The sequence below is a fragment of the Eleutherodactylus coqui genome, chromosome 12 (assembly GCF_035609145.1).
Source record: "Eleutherodactylus coqui strain aEleCoq1 chromosome 12, aEleCoq1.hap1, whole genome shotgun sequence".
NCBI classification, from domain to species: Eukaryota; Metazoa; Chordata; class Amphibia; order Anura; family Eleutherodactylidae; genus Eleutherodactylus; species Eleutherodactylus coqui.
The window spans coordinates 73,289,173-73,311,545 of record NC_089848.1 but is presented as its reverse complement, the minus strand read 5'-3'; the positions used below and the strand labels follow the sequence as shown (position 1 = coordinate 73,311,545).

Below are 22,373 nucleotides of genomic sequence, written 5' to 3'. Positions count from 1 at the left end.
TGACTGATCAGTCCAGGGCACCTGCTGACATCTTTCTGCACCCCAGTTCCTACGTTGTTATGCATAATTGGGATACTTGGCCTTGTTTCTATGTTGAAGGTAAGGCTTTTTGGCCACAATTCTTCCATAAAGACCACTTCTGGGCTGATTTCTATGAACATTAGATGAGTGTACCTGAGTCCCACTGGTTGCTGCCAGTTCTGAACTAATGACACTGCTGGACATCTTCCAATTTCGAAGGAAGTAAGCATGATGTGTCTTTCATATACTGCACTGTTTCCTTGGCTCACCACTGTGTCTACCACCTTCAACATTCCCTATTTCTTTGTACTTCCTCAAAAGAGCTTGAACAGCACGTCTTGAAGCCCCAGTCTGTTTTCAAATATTTGCCTGGGAGAGACTTTGCGTCTTATTACTGTTTTCAGTTTTCTCATGGTGTATGACCTGTGACATGAAACTGTCTTCCACAACATCACCTTTATAGCAATTTGGCAATTCCTCACCCAGTTTTAAGCCTCCTACACAGCTGTTTCAATTAATGACCGTATTTCAACCTTCATATGAAAATGCTGATCATTATGAACTGTTTGATATAACTGGTTCATCATACACCTGACTATAATCCTACATAACCCCTTACTTTATGCAAGTGTGCCTAGAAGAATTGATGCCGTTTCGAAAGCAAATGGCGGTCACACCGTCACACAGAATACTAATTTGATTTACTGTAATTTCGGTGACGATTTTAGAGTCGATCGCAATGTCCAAGTTTTGTCATTTTGTGTAATCACTTAGACAATGTCCATCCCTGATGTGTGTTGCCTCAACACTGAAATGAATGCATGATCTTCTGTGTTAGTTTGTCATTGTCTGTAGATGACTGCTTATTGTGTCTGTACATTGTCATCCCATGGAAGCTATGTGTATGAGTTTCCCCTGTCTATGCAAAGAATGGAGCACCCTGAAGAATGGATAAGTGGCCACAAAACACCGATCCTTCACTTCATCCCGCCGGATCTTAGTTTCTCAACTGTCTGTGTTCATTTTAGGCCAGAAAGTTCTTATAGTAGAAGACCTGGAAGATGCTGAAGTTTTTGAAGGAGAATCTGTCATATTTAAGTGTAGGATCTCTCCGGCACATTACCAGAAAGTACAATGGTTCCTGGATAAAACCCCACTCCATACAAATGAAGTCAATGACATACAAGCCCTTGCAGGGGGCTATCACACTCTGTCTTTGAAGCAGTTGGGTGTGAAGGACTCTGGGATGGTCACATTTGAAGCTGGAAACCAGAAAACTTCTGTAAAACTTTTAGTGAAAGGTAATAATCAGTAAATCCAATTTTCATACATCAGTCTTATCCTTCCAGATGAACCAATGGCAAAAGTAGAGAACAATAAAAATAGTTTTTTTGCATTGAGTGAAAACACTAAGAAATAGTCCATATCTTGTCTTTTCAAAGCCATCCACATATGGAAGGTCTTGGAGTTGGAGTTTGAGTCAGATGATTAGGAATTACAGTAGTTGAATCTATATATATTTTTTTTTTTGCCTTATTTGGAAGTATAAATTAGTGAAAGTATATTTATTATTTTGTATGTAGCTGAACATTTTGGAGTAGGGATTTAGAATATCCTAGATGATTTTTGAGACTGGAGCCAGATGCGCTCTATATCTGTCATCTCATGTTATTCCAGAAAAGCCCTCAGCCACTAGTTTGGAGGTATCTATGGGGGAAAGTGCTACTCTTCACTGTAAAACCTCCAAAGCAAATGAGCTAGTCACCTGGTTCAAAGACGGAAGGGTCCTTAGAAGCTCCCTAAAGTATCAGATAACTAGATCTGGATGTGACAATGAGCTGGTCATCCGTGACGCAACCCACCAAGACTGTGGCACATATGTCTGTGAATATGGAACAGGGAAAGGTAGCACAATCCTTGATGTGAAGGGTAAGACCAACCCCTGGAGATTGGTTTTCATTAAAACTTCCACTAATTCAAGTACTCTGTGGGAACTCAGCAGATATTTGCAACGTAACGATAGATGAGATAAAATAAGTGGCAACTAATAATTTACCTTCTGAAGCCAAGGTTGGGTACTGAAGACCCAACAGGTTTTTCCAACTAGTCTGGAGCTGTGGAAAGACCAGAATAATAAGACGTAACTAATCTTCATCATTCAGTGATGACTCTTCGCCCAACATTGACTGACCCACTCTCTATGGAGACAAGAACGTCACTCAAGAATAAGAGGAAAGCTTCTTTCATGACTTCCACTAAATGTGAAGATTTACATTTTTCCTTTGTCTTTGGAAACTCAATTTATTCAGTTATTGTTCGTGGAATACTTAGAAAATAGAGCACCGTCATTTGCTGCTTCTATGTTGCATTCTCTGTTAAGTTCTTACATAATTCTTCTATAACTTTAATAAATTGTGACATTATGATTTCCAAGATTAAAGATTCAGATTAATTTACTAATCCCATATCACAGATTCCTCTGTCCTTCTTCAAAGCCCTCTGTTCCTTCCAGACTCATCTTTCCCTCCTTCAGACACCTCTGCCACCTTCAGACTTCTCTGTCATTTTTATATTCCTTTGTTCCACTGCAGAATCCTCTGCCCTTCTCCAGTATCGTATGTCCCTAATCTAGACTATTCTATCATTTGCCAGACCCCTCTGTGCCCCTCAACATTCCTCTGTCCTCCTCCAGGCCCCCTGTTTCCCTGCAGGCTTCTCTGTACTCTCCAGACTCCAGTTGTCCCCTCCGCCTGATTTCCCTGTCCTTTCCAGACTCATCTGTCCCCCTCTGGGTTCCTCTGTCTGTCTCCATACTTCTCTGTTGTCCTCCAGACTCCCCTGGGTTCCTCTGCCCTCCTCCATACTCCTCTGTTATCTTCCAGACTCCTTTGTCCTCCTCAGACCCGTGTCCTCCCTCCAGGCTCCTCTGTCTCCTCCAGACACCACTGACTTCTACATTTCCCTGTGTCTTTCAGACCTCTCTGTCTCCCTCCTGACTCCTCTGTCCCCTCTAGACTCCTCTGTCCCTAATCCAGACCCCTATTTCCTTTACCTGTCCCTTCTAAACATTTCCAGAATATTCCATCCCCTCTTCTAGACCCCTATGTCCTCCTCTAGACCCCTCTGTTCCACCTCCAGACTCCTACAAATCTCTCTGTTTTTCCTTCATACTCCTCTGACCTCCTCCACAATCCTCTGTCCTCCAAACTCTTTTGTCCTCTTCTCCAGACACCTCTGTCCACTCCTCCAGACACCTTTGTCCTCCTCCAGACCTCTCTGCTCCTGCAGACCCCTCCATCCTCTCTTCATACTTTTGTCTCCCTCCTTAATCCCTGTGTCCCTGTCAGACACTTCTGTGAGTGACTTATCTTCTGGCAGGACTAATGATTGAGTACGATAGACTCCTACATTTCTGATCCTTACTTGCCCCGTCATCTGCCATCAAGGGACAGTTGGGAGGTCTTTAGATACTTAAGACTGTCTTACATGTATGGCTTGCTTAAGTCGTGGCGACCTGCAGAAAATGTCTTTGATGTATTGGTCCTACATGTGCATAGTGTAATAAGCCATTTAAAGCCAACAATGACTGTATGGGTGATGTCAGTATCTCCTGCCTGTCCTTTTGGTTGATGATTCTGTCTTCCGTCTTATTAATCTTAGTGTTACTGCAGTCATGACAATTGTTTTCTGAAACCACAAAACGAGAATTATGAGCATGTGGTTCCTTCTATTCCAACATACAATGCTACTTTATATACTCTCTACAATAACACAAACAACTTTGTATATTCCAGCTGTCCAGGCTTTCTTCAAACGTGAGGTTCAGAGCACGGAGGGCGAGGAAGGTACGACAGCGACACTCTACTGTGAAGTCTCCAATGAGAAAGCTTCGGTGCAGTGGAAGAAGGATGGAAAACTCCTGAGGTCCAGCAATAAATATGAGATGAAGATGAAAGATTGCAGAATGGAATTACTGGTTCACAATCTGGTAAAAGAAGATGAGGGAATGTATATGTGTGAAACAGGAGAACGGTCGTCCTCTGCAACATTAACTGTCAAGGGTAAATTCACAAATGTGGACTTCTTAACATCCTTCCTTCTCCAGACTGAATATGCATGTTTTTGGTTTTACTCCAATTTATCTTAAATTAAAGATAGTCAGTAGTGTTGGTTAAAAAGCTCCTATTTTATGTCTACAGCACCTATGCAGACGTATGTGTCTCCATGGTGTAGTGTTATCCTGCAGTCAAGTAGTAAAAAAGTCCAGCTCATCATAGCATCACCTGAGGGTGCACAGATGAACAGGGAGGAACACAGACGATAGAAGGGAAACTCATATCCAGCATCCACAGGCAGTAAAATCAAGGCTTTATTTTACCTCCCATAAGATCCAGCAAGACTGCTGATGCATTTGAGGCCTACACAGTCCTTAGTCATAGTCATTAAGTTTCCTAAACAGTTCACTTTGATATTTAATAATAAGCTTTTGACATCACTGCATACATTAAAGGTAATACATCATTTGTAGTCTTCCCATCCACATGCACATCCTGCCGTCTGTAATATGTGCTATGTACTTGTATTCTTAAATTCTACATTTGCACTTGTCAGATATTTTCAATAGAAACTCATGCAACATTTCAGCAGTTTCTTTACATTTTGCACAGATTCACAATGGAGACTTCTCTGCCATGGTACTACAGGGTATTGAAAGCGTTAACTGCTCTATTAGGGGTGGTGTTAGTGCAGTATGTCTCCACTAGAAGTATGGTTTGGCTGGCTGAGCTACAGGTAATGCCCAGGTCACGCCCAAAGCTCCTGATTGACTCCTTCACACACACCTTCCCGAGGCTACAGCCACGTCCACCTCCCGACCCAAGCGCTCACTTCCCGACCCAAACGCCCACCTCCTGACCCAAGCCTCCCAAGCGAACCATCACCTCCTCCCTGTCTACCTGGTCCTGTTTGTCTGTCACGGACTAGCCGCCATGTGTCCCAGCTGCCCCCTCACCTGTGGCCACTGCTCATTTTCCTCCTGACCTGAGCCTCTCGAGCGAAACATCACCTCCTCCATGTCTACCCAGTCCTTTCTGTCTGTCCCGGACTAGCAGCCATGTGTCCCTGCTGCCACCTCACCGGTGCCTGCTGCTCATGTCCCGACTCCCCACTGTTATGCTCCTCACTGTTACCAGTACCGTGGGCTAGCGGGGACCGTGTAGCCGTCTATGGGGTGCTCCACCTGCTGCTTCAGCCTGGACTTCCATCCAGAAGATATGTGTGCAGGAGCCAATGGGGGGCTGTGGGCGTGATATGGGTGTTACCTGTAGCTGAGCCCAGCCAACCCATACTTCTGGTGGAGACATACTACACTAATACCATTAGGGGTGGGAATCACATAAAAAGTTACTCATCAGAAAAGCTTGAAAGGGTTGTGCACAAAAAATATTGTTTTTAGTTAAATGCAGTCCTTAATGCAACATTTTTTGCATTTACACTTATTATAAATATTTCTATCCCCAGATATTCCAGGACTAACCTGCTGTTTCTATTCCATGTTCAGCTCCAGAAATGTTCTAAGGTTGTCACCCATGCTCAATCTTGCTTCCCTCTATACTGCTCTGGGTCTGTGAAGGGATCCCTGGTGTGGTGAGTGGTTGCATCTGAAGTTGCAACATTTTTTCCTGCTTGTCAGAAGAGATGCTGAGCTATTGCAGTAACACTGCCTCACTCTTATCACTTGCTCAGCATGTCTTTTGGCATCATAGAAGATGTAGCAACTTCAGACGCAGCTGCTCGCCAAACCAGGATGCCTCCACATACCCAGTGGAGCAGAGAGAAAAGCAAGACTGAGCAGGTGGAACAATTACTTAATTGGACACAGAACAGAGACATCAGGTGACACTATTCTGACATTAGCCCTGGAATACCTGGGGATGAAAACAATTTTTTAAATAAGTGTAAATACAAAAAATGTTTAGAATTGTGGCCGGATTAAAGCAGATGTAACTTTTCAGTCAACTAATGGTCATGTAATAGCTTGTGTGTGTCATCAGTGTTGCAATATACTTCCATTAAAAATGTTTTTTTTACCACTAAACATCAAGTGTGCTGTGCAGCCCCTCTGCAATCCAATGCTTGTCATTAGACATTCTGCTTCTCTAGCAATTAGGACACTTTCTTAGCTCAGGAGGAGGGCCTGTCTTCATATGCTCAGCCTCCCTGCATGCACACACCTCTCAGAACTGTAGTCAGTGTGTGCACAATCTTCGCTTCTCCTGATCTTATACACTATGTTGTCAAAAGTATTGGGATACGCATCAATCCTTTGCTGTCAGGTCAAGGGGATATGCAAGTCGAATGTGTAAGCATTGCAGGTATTAGTGTATCTTGACGCCACCGGAACTACGGGTTTGACAGGGCTTCCATGTAGGAACGCCCCTGTCAAATCTCTAGCTGTTGATTGGTGCAAGATGTAAAGGTCCTGGAAGATCTTACTGCCATCAGTAAAAGTCGGGTGTGCTGTGCGTGCGGCGGCAGTTACTCACTGTCCCCCGCCGCTGTGTCCTTCCAGCATCACTGAGTCTGTGGTCCCCCAGCACTGTATGGCCTCAGTGGTGTGTTCCTCCTGGTGGTGGTCACACTTTTTTATGCCCTGCGTGCTCTCCTCTACGGACGCCTGTGCTGGGATCCCTGCTGTTGTCAGTGTGCGCCGGCTTTAACTGTAAGTCCCACGGCGCTCTGCCCTCTGTGCTGCAGGCCTGTCAGGGAAGAAGGTTCACGCTGTGCTCTCCCTCCTGATGCCCCCCACCCCTGGCTATGGTGAATTGCACGGCGGTGGGGAAGGAGATGGCGCAGTGCTGCCCCTGGTCAGGCCCCCCCCTCTCACCACTGTATGGTACGCCGGTGGGGAAGGAACTTGACGGTCCCATGGTGATGCCGCAGCCTGCGTTCCACAGGGCTCTCGGTATGTGTTTCCAAGTATGCCTTGTCAGCACTTAATGCTACGCCGTCATTTAAGTTGCTTAATGGCACAGTCGTGCAGGGGCAGTTTACCCCTGCAGCGCTGGCGGCTGTATGATTTTTCCATCTTTCCGTAGTGGCCTGCCAGGACCTGCAGCCCATTCAGCTGAACTACCAATCAGCATCAGGGGGCGTCACCCCCCTGTCAATCTTGACTCCACCAGGACTTCCTGGTGGCATCAAGATACACTAATACCAGCATTGCATATAAAGGATAGTATCGCACAGGCATATTCCAGTACAGAAACCATAATAATGTCACCAGGTGTAGAGTTAACAGACATCGAATGGGGTACGGTGGTGGGATGTCACAGTGCTTTGGACCTTTCAAAGTGCACTGTTGGCAATGTTATTCAGAAATGAAGTACATATATACTTATATTACAAAATTGACGAGACACACACAGGCTATTAAAGGATCATAAGTTGTCTTAAAAGTTAAATACGCTTTAACTAGAAGCAATATTTTTCGTTAGAAAACTCCTTTAAATTGCAGTCAAGATCTTATTCTGCACTATTACCCACTGTAATCTATATATATATATATATATATATATATATATATATATATATATATATATATATATATATATATAAAATCTGTTTGTAATCTGTAATGACATTATCACTATCTATTTGGGACTGTGGTATTGTTTTTCTTTTTATTCAAGTCACTGAGACCGTGAGGCTTGGAGGTCACATGACTGATCTTCATCACCCTATTGGTCAATGTTTACCAATTGTGTCGTATGTCATGGCTGAGGGAGGTAATAGCCTGAAACGCGTAAGATCAGCTGTCTTGTATAATGTTGAGTCTTATAGGATTTATAAAAAAAGCCATGATTTTACGGCCTATGGGTGCTGGGCATGTGTTGTCTTCTTTTCTAAATAACCACAGACAGTACATAAAAAAGCTACAGGATCTGACTACACAGGGTGTGCTTGCAGTCTGTAACCATGGATACGCATAGGTTTGCATAGGAACGGTGGGCATTTTTATGAAGATTTTTTAAACTAAGATTATTTACAAAGATATTTCATTAGAGCAATAAGAAACTGATGGCAGCGGTGGTTGTTCTGTGTCTGAGAGGCTTCTGCCCCATCATTGCCATAAACCTTCTCATAATCATTTTGGACTAAAAATGACAAAATTGTCTTTACTTTGTTCTCAGCCGTCCAGGTCTTATTTAAAAGGGGTCTACGTAATGAGAAAGCCAAGGAGGGTAGCACAGTGAAGCTGCACTGCGAGCTCAGCAAGCCCGGTGCCCCGGTAAAGTGGACTAAAGACGAAGAAGTGTTAGAGAGCAGTGACAAGTATGAGATAAAGCAGCAAGGTGTCACTGTGGAACTTCTCATTGTTAACGTGAAACCGGAAGACTCTGGTGACTACATGTGTGACACCGGGGACCAGAGGAGCACTTCTCATGTGACCATCACTGGTAGGACATTTCATCATTATACCAAACCTCATAACAGCATATTCAGCATTTTATCTGAAAATATGGGACAAAGTACCACAGGATCCACCACTAGGGGGCAGTGCCCTTAAACCAGTTTTTTTGTTGTTGTTGAGAACTATTGTTCTTTTTTTTTTTGCAGCTCTTCCAGTTCGTTTTAAACAAGATCTGAAGGACTGTGATGTGGAAGAAGGCTCCTCGGTTACTCTCTCCTGTGAGATCACTAAGGCTGATGCTCACGTCATATGGAAGAAAGGCATTACCATCCTTCAAGCGAGTGACAAGTATGAATTGAGGCAGAAGGGAACTATAGTAGAGCTGGTCATTCACCATGTGAAACCGGAGGATTCTGGAGCCTACACCTGTGATACCGGAGACCAACAGACTGCTGCCCGGGTCAAAGTACAAGGTTATTATATGTTTTGATTGGTGGAGTCTCCTGTATGTCTTGATTGATAATTGGGGTGTTGTGAACTGTGTGAAGAGCAGTCATCATTTAATACATAATACAACTAAATATCAATGACCAGGAGTGTGCACCTACCTCCATCACTACTGTATTTTCTCTCCAGAACTTCCAGCCCACTTCACCAAGGAGCTGACCCAGCAGGAAGCTAGTGAAGGATCCTCTATCACCCTGCATTGTGAACTCAACAAGCCAGACGCCCCTGTGGAGTGGAAGAAGGAGAACAAGGTGATCAAACAAAGCAAGAAGTACAAGATCCGTCAGGAAGGGCAGACTGCAGAGCTAATCATACGTGACCTGGTCCCGGAGGATGAAGGGTACTACACCTGCATCTGTGGAGAGCACCAGACAACTGGCACCGTGAGAGTCACTGGTAATGTCCTACTGTCACCCTGGAAAATCAGTGGATTCCAGGGGATGAGAATATTCCAGGTTTTTCAGTTTTTATTCAAGATTTAGGGAATAACATTTCTACTGTTCAAAGTTTAGGAAAAATGCTGTAGCTTCAAGAAAATTTAGGGCAAACTTTTAGGTGCATTTCTGGATTAATCTCTACTTGAAAATGGGGTTGAATTAGTCTTGCTTAAAGACCCTCCGTCACTAGATGAGTTCCCTCAACTTAGGAGGTCAGTGTTCATGTATAGTTCATGTAGGTTTCTACTCAGTTCACATCAAAGTGCCAACTAGTGAGCATAATCCACTATGTGACATCTTCAGATAATGTGAGATACCGATCATTGACTCCCTTGGTATGTCAGGTGCATCAGAGGAGTGTATATTTTAGCCCCCACATTAGACAAAATAAGCATTTGGCTGATGGCTCTGGACCGATTCTGCTATGTTCATAATAATAGTCCTTTACTTCAGGCCTTAAATCTTGTAGTTTCACCTTCATCAGTCATTTTCCCCGTACATGTAAATGATTTCCATCTTCATGTCTTCAGTGTTTGTTCAGTGTTACTTTGTGTTTTCTTCTATTGGCTTTTGGAAGAATGTGAAAGTTTTTGTCCAGTTTCTGTCTTACCACATGGTGTATATGCCATCCCGGGAATTATGGTCATAAATGGAAATTTGAGTTGCCGGGGACATTAGCCAATGTCTTACAATGTTCTGTAAATTGTGGATGGCATTTTCAGAATTTTTAATAATTCTGTGTTTCAATATATCTTTATAAAGTGAACATTTAGGAGCTTATTAAGGGGGTGGATAACACTGGGGAAAGGAGGAAATGTTGGGGTCTACTCCTCTAGCGTGGTCTTAGCAGTCCGTATGATGCTGTAGGGTGTTCATTTTATGGTCTTTTTTATTTTCTTTATTGTAAAGAGTAAGACTGTTTTGTGCATATTTTAGTTCTACCTCCACTTTTTAAAGAAGAACTAAAGAATGAAAAAGTAACTGAAGGAGAACAGGCTACACTCCGCTGCGAGCTCACCAAATCCGGAGCCTCCATAGAGTGGAGAAAAGGAGACCAGGCCCTTAAAGCTGGGGATAAATACACGATGAGGCAGGAAGGGCTAAATGCGGAGCTGGTAATAAGAGATATAGATGACAACGACTCCGGCCAGTATATCTGTGTGTGTGGAGAGCAGAAGACCATGGCCACTCTGGCTGTGAATGGTAAAATAATGGGTTTCTTCATCATAATACACTCCAGTAGTCTTGGGCCTCCCTGAAGTCACTAGCTTTGCAGATGTTAATTAGCTTACTCTATTGTGTGGGTAATCAGCATATATTTTGGGATGCATTCAATAATTTAGTAATTAGGTGTTCCACACTCTTCATGAATTCATCATCTCCATTTTGCGGGGAGGTGTTATGATTACATTGGTAATTTCAGTAGCAGTGTCTACCTCCTTACATGGGTAAGTTGCTTTCTTAGGACCTCACATGGACCTTGCATTGTGACCAGTCCTGTTTTTTTTTTTTTTACTTTCCCTATGGATTAGCTCTTCCAATAGTCTTCAAGGAAAAACTCGCTAACAGTGAAGCAGTAGAAGGAGAAGCTATCACTGTCCGCTGTGAGCTCTCCAAGCCGGTCAGCTCTGTGGTCTGGAAGAAAGGACATGCGGTACTGAAACCAAGTGACAAGTACACAATGAGGCTCGAAGGTTCAGCTGCGGAGCTGACCCTCCGTGATCTTGACTTGAAAGACAGTGGAAGCTACAGCTGTGTATACGAAGAACAAGAAACCAAGGCGAACATCAAAGTCAATGGTAATCTTCTATCAGTCTTCAAAACTGCATCTTTTTGGGTCTAGTAGGACAATTAATACTGTCTCTTTTGGGGATAAGATCCATGTTTCATATCTTATTTCATGTGACTCCTCAGAACATCCCATTCTCTTCAAACATGAGCTGACTAGCGAAGAGTGTATGGAGGGCAACGCGGTGACTCTCAGTTGTGAATTTACCCGGCTCCCACCTCATGTGGAATGGAGAAGAGGGGAGAAAGTGATCAGACCAGGACAGAAATATGAAATGAGGCAGGACCAAATGACCGCACAGCTCGTCATACGGGATTTAGAGCAGAAAGACACTGGAGATTACACATGTGTTTGCGGAGAACAGCAGTCCACAGCCGTTCTTATAGTGAATGGTAAAGCACTACCCATTCTCATTTCTATAGTTTAATATCAACTCTTAATTCAGACATCGGTTTCTTCATATACATCCTGATCATTATCTGTATTCTCCATGGGTCCATCTGTCTGTCCTTTTCTTGATTTTTCACAAAAATGGCAATAACCATTCAATCGCACTGAGAAATCCTATAACAATGTGACATAGTATGTACTCAAAAGGATTACTAGATTAGGGTTTAAGGTTTGGCATAGGGTCAGAGGTTAATGTTGAGGTTAGAGGTTTGGGTTGAGTTTAGGGTTAAAGGTTGGGGTTAGAGGTTGAGGTTACAGATTGGGGTTGAGGTTGGGGGTTGAAGGTTGAGGTTAGAGTTTGAGTAAAAGGATGAGGCTGGGGATTGGGTTTAAAGTTAGATTAAGAGGTTGAGGTCAGGTAAATGATTAGGGTTACAGGTTAGTATTGGGGGTTAAAGTTTAGAGTTGTACTAAGACGCTGAGGTTAGGCGTTAGGATTATAATTAGGGCAAGAGGTTGAAGTTAGTGTTAAAGTTGGGGTTAGGGGTTGACGTTAGGGTTAAAGGTTAGGGTCAGGGTCACCAACTGTCCATGTATTCTAGGACATTCAGTAAAAAAAATGCTGATGTGTCGGTTATTTTTTTATGAAGCTGGAAAGATTTGGGCAGGTTATTGGGATTGTAATTATAATCACTTTAAAGTTAAGAGTAAATGGAACTAAAGCTTTCACATCTTTATTCCAGCCTGTAGACATATATCACTTCTAATTATTATCATTCATTATGAATTTTCAAATGCATCCATCAAAAATGTTGACTATGTTTTTTGGGTAAGTTGTCTGGAAAAAAAAAATCAGGTTGACAACTCTGTTTAGGGTAAGGGGCTAAGAATGAGGCTAGGGGTTGGCATTAGGGTTTGAAGTGACTGTGTACATTTTTTCCATCTTTATACAAGTATAGGGTAATATGGCTAAAACCTATTACAAGTGATAGCAATAGGAAGTCATGCAGATATATTTACAGACTACATTCCACATTCTCCAGCTCCTCCCATTCATTTCAAACATGGCCTGAAGAACGAGAATGCAACTGAGAGTGAGAGACTGGTCCTTCACTGTGAGCTCAGCAAACCGGACGTATGTGTAGAGTGGAAAAAGGGCCAAACGCTCCTTCAAGGGTCCGAGAAATACATCCTGAGACAGGAAGGCTCCATCGCAGAGCTAGTCATCACTGATCTGTGTGAGAACGATGCTGGAATCTATAGTTGTGTTCATGGGGACCAAGAAACCTCATCAACCGTAAATGTAACAGGTAAAGGAAATAATCATGTCCAAAACGAACTACCTGCCTTATGATCCAGGTTTTCTGGATAGAATATTTATCATCAGGGATTTGACTTATAAGTTCTTTTCCACCACCGTATCTGGAGTATCAGACTTTCGATTCTTCATATGACTGGTCTGATGATATACTCCTAATATAAGTACAAGTGATGTATAGGTTGAGTAATGGAGGAGGACCAAAAGGGGACAATTATGTTAAAGAAAATCTAAAATGCTAAAAAAATCTTAATTCTAGATATTTGGGTAAAACATGTCCCTGTCATACAGTGATCATGTACATACTTGCTATGCCAATAAAAGTGATAAACTCTGTCATAGAAACGTTTAACTCTATGTGTTACATTGATATCAAATGCTTCAGAAGTACAACTCCATCCTTAAGATATAACTCAAGACCCCTGATATGGGTTGGGGGGGGGGGGGGGGGTAACAGATTTGGTTCCCAATTTGGCACTTTCTCTTTGCATTAAGCACTTTAGTAAATCAGTGTAAAATCAATAAATAAAAATTGGTACCATTTTGTAACCCCTCCCCCTCCTATAATCTTTTTACTTATTGGGTGATCATTGGGATTTCTCAGGCATCTAAATCTAATATTACGTAGATTATTCGCTCTCTCTGTGGATGCAGAAACAAGTTATTTCATTTCCAACTTTTTCTTATTAAGTAATCTATTATTCCCTCCCCCTTGTATCAGCTTTACCACCAAAATTTAAGAGAGAACTGAAGAACCAGGATTGCATAGAGGGGCTCTCAGCTGTTCTGAACTGTGAACTGACCAAGACCAATGCTCAACTAGAGTGGAGGAAAGGAGACCATGTGCTCCAACTCGGCAACAAGTACAAGATGACCCAGGATGGCTGTAATGCCCAGTTGGAGATTTCTAGTGTAGACATGCATGATGGCGGCCAGTACACGTGTGTTTGTGGAGAAGAAAAGACATCAGCAACACTCGTAGTCAATGGTAAATGTTAGTGCGGGGTTAATAGATCTCTTACTTTGCTTCTATCTTACACGCTAAAGATTACTATTATTTATGTTATGTTCGTGTTTATCAGCTCTACCGCCAGAATTTAAGGAAGAACTAAAAAATCAGGAAGCCATAGAAGGCGATTCTGTCACTCTGCACTGTGAGCTGACCAAACCTGAAGCATCTCTGGAGTGGAGAAAAGGACACAAAATCATTAACTCCAGTGACAAGTACAAACTCATTCAGGAAGGTCTGGTTGCCCAGCTGATTGTCCACAACTTGGACCAACACGATACTGGGAGATATATTTGTGTGTGTGGAGATAACCAGACGGCGGGCACCTTGACCGTGAAGGGTATAATAAATTGTGATATATTTCATAGTCTTCCTTAACAGTATCAATAACCCTTTCATATATAACAGATCATCTTCTCTCCTTCCCATCCAACTCCATCATATATAACAAATAATTTTCTGCTTTCCACCTATCTACATCATATATAACAGATCTTATCTTCTCCTTCCCTTTTCATGGACTCACCTCTTCCCAACAGATCCTCTTCTCTCCTGCCTATCCATCTACATCATATGTAACAGATCTTCTCTTCTCCTTCCCTCTTCATGGACTCACCTCTTCCCAACAGATCCTCTTCTCTCCTGCCTATCCATCTACATCATATATAACAGATCATCTTCTCTTCTCCTTCCCTCTTCATGGACTCACCTCCTCCCTAACCGCATCTCTTATGTTTACCTCTAACCACCATCATCACCGGTTTCTTCTGTGTCTACAGTTGTCATTCAACTGCCCTTCTCTAAGTTTTACTTATTGTTTTCTTTTTGTCAGCTCTTCCACCTCGCTTTAAAGATGAAATGGAGAACAAGGAAGGTGTGGAAGGAGAGGTGGTGACCTTGCACTGCACCTTGACGAAGCCAAAGGCTTCTCTGCAATGGAGGAAAGGGGAAAAGACTCTGAAACCGAGCAGCAAATATAAATTTGTCCAGGATGGTCTAGTGGCGGAGCTGCTTATTCACTGCCTGGATCTGGATGATGCCGGGGAGTACACATGTATCTGTGGAGATCACCAAACATCAGCTTTAGTGACCGTGAAGGGTAAATTTCCATCAGTTCTTGCTCTCATAACTATTTTCCACTATCACCCCAGCTTTATCTACTTTACAGATCCATCTAAATCATCTTCTTCTCTCTGTCGTATTCTTTACTTCTCTTCCCTTTATGTCCATCTCTCACTCCTCTCATCATGTCATCCATCTTGTTGTAGAAGATCTAACCATATTTCTCATTCCTATCCATCGCCATTGGGCTTCAGCTTTTTCTTAATATTTTATTGTAATTTAAGATGTCAGTCTGTAACTTACAAAGGCTGAGAATGAGTTAATCATAATGTCTATTACAACTTTGTTGACCACCAGGTCTCATCAAAATGAGGAGTGACTGTTGTCATCAGAGATAGATATTGTAGTCATACACCACCATTGCTTAAAAGAGGTGCTCTCACCACTTAAAAAAACTTTCAGCTTGCCTCTTGATCAAGCTCCCAGCACCCTTGGCAAAAGCTGGTTTTGGGAAGCCTTGTATGACCAGATATGGACTAGTACATGGCAGTCATTTAGATAATTGTGATGCATGACTGGCTCGAGTTAACTAGAGCATGAGTCATTCTATGACATTCATACACCCTAATAGGCCATATAGACAGCGATGCTCTTCGGGAGCCTTGACCATCCCTCCTTTTATTCTAGTCACGTTATCTAGAAGTCAGTAGTTGTGATTATTCACCCAGCAACATCTGGTGCAAAAAGTCTTGTCAAGCATTAACATGGTTGCAAATCTCATGGTTGTTGTAGCTTGAGGTTTTAGAGAAACCACTATAAATGAGACAGAAAAGGTCTCGGGATCCCCAGTAACGTGACTCCACAAATTATAGATTGAGTCCAATTATAAATTAACCACATCGGTGAGAAAATTTATGTTTAGAACATGAGGTTTTACTATCGGCAGTAAAGTACTAACTCTACCGGTCTACCGGGGAGTGATCACTACTTCACCTTGTATTTGCTCTCATGTAATCAGAATGCTATTAATTCCATATCAGCTCTCCCACCACGCTTTAGAAAGGAATTAAAGAGCAAAGAAACCTATGAGGGAACGTCCGTGACTTTGTGTTGTGAGGTAACCAAACTCAAAGCATCTCTAGAGTGGAGGAAAGGATGTAAAGTCCTGCAGGCAAGTGACAAGTACAGGTTCATCCAGGAAGGTGTCACTACTAAGATGGTGATTGATAATGTGGACGTAAAGGATTCCGGGGAGTATACATGTATATGTGGAGACCATCGGACAACAGCTTCTCTCACAGTCATTGGTAAAGAACTTCCCCCTTGATATCCCACCACTGTAACCCTCACCATAAGTAACAACTATCACCGCACCATGCACATTGATTATATGTACCGTCACTTGGCAGTCTGCTGCGCACTTTGTGTAATTATGGGATTTCTACCCAAAATATTATTTCATACATTGTCTTCCACTCCTGTCAGCTCTTCCACCACAATTTAAAGAAGAAATGAAGGACAAGGAAGCTGTTGAAGGAGAATCTGTGACTTTATGCTGCATGATGACCAAACCAAAGGCTCCTCTTGAGTGGAAAAAAGGTCAAAAGACTCTTACCCCTGGAGACAAGTATAGATTCCTCCAAGACGGTCTTACTGCTGAGCTGGTTATCAGTCACCTGGAGCCTCAAGATGAAGGGGAGTACACATGTGTTTGTGGAGACCACCAGACCACCGCCTGCCTGAGCGTGAAGGGTAATGGTCTCCATCATATCTATTTGTAATCTATTTTCACCCATTAACTCATTCCACTCATCTCGTCGGCTTCACCATTTTGCTCATCTAACAACCCCATCTAAGTCCATGGTTGCACTCTACTGATAACTTGTTGATTTGTGCAGTTGAGTTGAGGTTTTGACGTATCGTTTCTACTTCTCATTGATGCGCATGGCATAAGATTAACGGATGATATTGTTATATATTCTGGGGGTGTTTGTGTCTGTTTCATTTTCATCTTTCTTCATCTATCTTTGTCTTATATTATATGTTTATCCTCCTTTTCTGTATATAAGACCCTCTCCTGTATCAGCAGCTAGTGATATAACTAGGGGATGCTCGTTCCTTTAGGTCAGGGAGATAAATGTGATGGTGTACTGATAAGGACAGGATATAAGAAGTCTTCCATGTATTCTGAGGTGTGAGTGTCCTGCACTATGTAGCACTAAGTCTCATTTAGTAAGTGTTTCAGGGGGCAACCTCTCTTGTGTCTTATTTTGGTAACTGTGATGATATGATGTACATTTACTCATTCAGAAGTCCATAAAGTCTTACTGCTGAGCTCTAATCTGCAGCCGAGCTGGTCGGTCACTTTTGTATTCAGATGTTGTATTTATTCCTAATCCCATCAGCTCTTCCTCCACAATTTAAAGAAGAACTGAAGAACAAGGAAGGAACTGAAGGAGAATCTGTCACCTTACAATGTGTCTTGACCAAACCGAAGGCTCCTCTGGAGTGGAAAAGAGGAGAGAAGACTCTTACCCCGGGAGACAAGTATAGCTTCCTCCAAGATGGTCTTACTGCTGAACTAGTTATCAGTCACCTGGAGCCTCAAGATGGAGGGGAGTACATGTGTGTTTGTGGAGACCACCAGACCACCGCCTGCCTGAGCGTGAAGGGTAATGATCTCCACCAGATCTGTTTATAATTTATTTTCATTCATTAACTCATTCCATCCATCTCACCATTTCATCATCTTCACCATTTTACTCATCTAATAACCTCATCTAAGTCCATGGTCGCTCTCTACTTTTGATCTGTTCATCCATCTGATCACATTTACATGTTCTTTCATGTGTAATGTTAGGATTCATGGCCTCATCATCTTTAGACTATGATCCTATAATAATCTGGTAACACCATAGTCTCAAACCATTAGCAAGATCCATTTCTTTCCATCTGACTTGCTTTGTTGGGGTTTTCTAGATGCTGTCAGCATCTTTTCTTTCTATTATATACCAGTAGGTGATTCCTTTGAATTATATAATATAGACTTACTTTCTGACTGATAACTTGTTGATTTGGGCAGTTGAGTTAAAGGGGTTTTCTACTGAAAGACTATTGATGACCTATCATCAGGATGGGTCATCAATAGTTGACCGGCTGGGGTCTGTCGCTCGGTATCCCGACCGATCAGCTGTCCGGGCACATGCTGTCAGCATTGCAATAACATAGGGGTGGAGCGGTAGCTTCCGTGCTGAACTCCGTGTAGTGGCCGGCTCTTCTAAATGCAGGCACGGCTCTCATTGAAATCAATAGAAGCCGTAACTGCAGTTACAAGCGCCAGCCACTACATGGGAGGTTAGCGCGGAGGCTTCCGCTCCAACCTTTGTATATTTGGAGCGGAAGTCTCCATGCCAGTCGTGTACGTAGATAAAATAAATTGGGGGAAACTTCAAGACCAAAGTGTTCTGTATAATTGTTACAGCTACTTATATACTGGCACTAACAAATAATGATCATCTCTTCAGCTCCATCACTTTTCCACCCATAACTACTTCACCCCATCACCTCTCTACCTCATCATTACAGTCCTACTGCTGGGCTGTGATCTGCAGTAGGGCTCATGGGTCACTTTTGTATTCAGATGTATTTATTCCTAATCCTATCAGCTCTTCCTCCACGATTTAAAGAAGAACTGAAGAACAAGGAAGGAACTGAAGGAGAGTCTGTGACCTTACGATGTGTCTTAACCAAACCGAAGGCTTCTCTGGAGTGGAAAAGAGGAGAGAAGACTCTTATCCCTGGAGACAAGTATAGATTCCTCCAAGACGGTCTTACTGCTGAGCTGGTTATCAATCACCTGGAGCCTCAAGATGGCGGAGAGTACACATGTGTTTGTGGAGACCACCAGACGACCGCCTGCCTGAGCGTGAAGGGTAATGATCCTCACAATCCATCATCTTGTCTAAGCATGGAATATCATCATCATCACAAACCAATCACTGGTGTTTGTCATTGTCTTCACACACTTGTCTGGCAATCACACTCTGTATATAGTTACAGTTTTATTAGTTTTTGGCTGCAGCCGTCACTTTTTTGTATAATTATCTTTCTCACGTTCATCTGCATGTACATCAACCACTTGGTACCACAATGTATTCCACAGCTATTCACAGTTCAGGGAAGTCATCGGCAGGCAATAATAAAGCAGACAGTTACATGATGGAGCCTCCTCATCATCGTGTTCCATCATGTACGCCTCCATGGTGTTGTGTCCTCTATTTGTGCTTGGCTGATTTTCAGCCAACGGCTATGCACAATAATGTATGTGGGAAGCTTCACTCATCATTCACCTAGTTCTTCATTGATACTTCTTGTACTTATTTTATTTCTTTCATTGTGGTTTTTCTCTTTTGCATGTTCAAAAAAAATTGAAGTCAGATAAATGTTCCGGTAGATTCTTCCATGACAAGTCTTAAACTTTCTGGACGTCTCCTAAGATTTTATCTCATCTCTGCACTTTCTAGCTCTCCCCATTGTCTTCATGAAAGAACTGAGAAATGAGTCATCAAGTGAGGGTCAGGCAGCAACTTTGCGTTGTGAGCTGAGTAGGCCCGGTGTGCAAGTGTCATGGAAGAAGAGCAATTCCATCATTACAGCCAGTGACAAGTACGTCATGTCCCAGGAAGGAGCCGTCTACGAGCTGACGATCCATAACCTGGAGATGGAAGACACTGGAAGCTACACTTGCCTATGTGGAGAGCAGCAGAGTACAGCCATGTTAACAGTGCAGGGTAACTATAGATCTCCAGCTCCATCACTTCTTCACCCCATCAGTCTTGCTGCTGAGCTGTGATCTACTGCCGAGCTGGTCGGTCACTTTTGTATTCACATGTATTTATTCCTAATCCCATCAGCTCTTCCTCCACAATTTAAAGAAGAACTCAAGAACAAGGAAGGAACTGAAGGAGAATCTGTGACCTTACAATGTGTCCTGACCAAACCGAATGCTCCTCTGGAGTGGAAAAGAGGAGAGAAGACTCTTATCCCTGGAGACAAGTATAAATTTCTTCAGGATGGTCTAACCGCTGAACTGGTTATCAATCAACTGGAGCCTCAAGATGGTGCAGAGTACACGTGTGTTTGTGGAGACCACCAGACCACCGCCTGCCTGAGTGTGAAGGGTAATGATGATCCTCCTAAGCCATCATCTCGTCTAAGCATGGAATGTCATCATCATCACAAACTAGTCACCGGTGTTTGTCATTGTCTTCACCAATGTGTCTGTCTGGCAATTACGGTTTTCACGTAATTGCGGTTTTATCAGTTTTTTAGCTGCGGCCGTCACTTCCTTGTGTAATTATCTTTCTCACGTTCATCTGCATGAACATCAACCACGTAGCACCACAATGTATTCTGCAGCTATTCACAGTTCAGGGAAGTCATCGGCAGGCAATAATAAAGCAGGCAGTTACATGATGGAGCCTCCTCATCATCGTGTTCCATCATGTACGCCTCCATGGTGTTGTGTCCTCTATTTGTGTTGTGCTTGTTTTCAGCCAACGGCTATGCACAATAATGTATGTGGGCAGCTTCACTCATCATTCAGGTAGTTCTCCATTGATACTTCTTGTACTTATTTTATTTCTTTCATTGTGGCTTTTCTCTTTTGCATGTTCAAAAAAAATTGAAGTCAGATAAATGTTCCGGTAGATTCTTCCATAAGAAGTCTTAAACTTTCTGCACATCTCCTAAGATTTTATGTCACCTCTGCACTTTCTAGCTCTCCCCATTGTCTTCATGAAAGAACTGAGAAATGAGTCATCATGTGAGGGCCAGGCGGCAACTTTGCGTTGTGAGCTGAGTAAGCCTGGTGTGCATGTGTCATGGAAGAAGAGCAATTCCATTATTACAGCCAGTGACAAGTACGTCATGTCCCAGGAAGGAGCCGTCTACGAGCTGACGATCAATAACCTGGAGATGGAAGACACTGGAAGCTACACTTGCCTATGTGGAGAGCAGCAGAGTACAGCCATGTTAACAGTGCAGGCTAACTATAGATCTGTGTATAGTCAGCAAATCTGTATCATGTCTTGTTGGAATGTTGAAATAAATGTATTGGAGTGATGTTGTCAATGCGTGTCTATGTAATATCATCAGTCAATGTTTTTGGGCACCTGTAGTTTTACTCACATGTACATCGATAGAATGAATAGGTGGTACGTTAAAGACCAAAGTTTTCTGTGGAATAGTTATAGATGGTTATATACTGACACTAACAAATAATGATCAGCTCTCCAACTCCATCACTTCTCCACCCCACCGCTACAGTCTTGCTGCTGAGCTGTGATCTACTGCCGAGCTGGTCGGTCACTTTTGCATTTACATCTATTTATTCCTAATCCTATCAGCTCTTCCTCCACAATTTAAAGAAGAACTGAAGAACAAGGAAGGAACTGAAGGAGAATCTGTCACCTTACAATGTGTCCTGACCCAACCGAAGGCTCCTCTGGAGTGGAGAAGAGGAGAGAAGACTCTTATCCCTGGAGACAAGTATAGATTTCTCCAAGATAGTCTTACTGCTGAACTGGTTATCAATCAACTGGAGCCTCAAGATGGCGGAGAGTACACATGTGTTTGTGGAGACCACCAGACCACCGCCTGCCTGAGTGTGAAGGGTAATGATCCTCACAATCCATCATCTTGTCTAAGCATGGAATGTCATCATCATTGCAAACCAGTCACCGGTGTTTGTCATTGTCTTCACCAATGTGTCTGTCTGGCAATCACGGTTTTCACGTAATTGCGGTTTTATCAGTTTTTTAGCTGCGGCCGTCACTTCCTTGTGTAATTATCTTTCTCACGTTCATCTGCATGAACATCAACCACATAGCACCACAATGTATTCTGCAGCTATTCACAGTTCAGGGAAGTCATCGGCAGGCAATAATAAAGCAGGCAGTTACATGATGGAGCCTCCTCATCATTGTGTTCCATCATGTACGCCTCCATGGTGTTGTGTCCTCTATTTGTGTTGTGCTGGTTTTTAGCCAACGGCTATGCACAGTAATGTATATGGGCAGCTTCACTCATCATTCAGGGAGTTCTTCATTGATACTTCTTGTTCTTTTTATCTTTCATTGTGGTTTTTCTCTTTTGAATGTTCAAAAGAAAATTGAAGTCAGATAAATGTTCCGATAGATTCTTCAATGAGAAGTCTTAAGCTTTCTGCACATCTCCTAAGATTTTATGTCACCTCTGCACTTTCTAGCTCTCCCCATTGTCTTCATGAAAGAACTGAAAAATGAGTCATCATGTGAGGGCCAGGCGGCCACTTTGCGTTGTGAGCTGAGTAGGCCTGGTGTGCAAGTGTCATGGAAGAAGAGCAATTCCATCATTACAGCCAGTGACAAGTACATCATGTCCGAGGA

General features: G+C 42.7%; 1 protein-coding gene across 10 annotated transcripts in view; it reads left to right on the top strand.

Moving 5' to 3' along the window:
• OBSCN (obscurin, cytoskeletal calmodulin and titin-interacting RhoGEF) overlaps positions 1-22,373 on the top strand; it is a 281,462-nt gene that overhangs the window by 83,012 nt on the left and 176,077 nt on the right. For 4 of the 10 annotated variants that reach the window (XM_066585186.1, XM_066585185.1, XM_066585190.1 and 1 more), the window contains exons 35-48: positions 3,816-4,082; positions 8,214-8,480; positions 8,641-8,907; positions 9,071-9,337; positions 10,315-10,581; positions 10,911-11,177; positions 11,293-11,559; positions 12,601-12,867; positions 13,597-13,863; positions 13,958-14,224; positions 14,717-14,983; positions 16,432-16,698; positions 17,352-17,618; positions 18,612-18,878. In XM_066585186.1, the coding sequence (XP_066441283.1) occupies positions 3,816-4,082; positions 8,214-8,480; positions 8,641-8,907; positions 9,071-9,337; positions 10,315-10,581; positions 10,911-11,177; positions 11,293-11,559; positions 12,601-12,867; positions 13,597-13,863; positions 13,958-14,224; positions 14,717-14,983; positions 16,432-16,698; positions 17,352-17,618; positions 18,612-18,878 (3,738 nt within the window). The remainder of the gene's footprint in view (positions 1-3,815; positions 4,083-8,213; positions 8,481-8,640; positions 8,908-9,070; positions 9,338-10,314; positions 10,582-10,910; positions 11,178-11,292; positions 11,560-12,600; positions 12,868-13,596; positions 13,864-13,957; positions 14,225-14,716; positions 14,984-16,431; positions 16,699-17,351; positions 17,619-18,611; positions 18,879-22,373) is intronic. The other 6 variants (XM_066585191.1, XM_066585189.1, XM_066585187.1 and 3 more) reach the window with 3 other exon arrangements.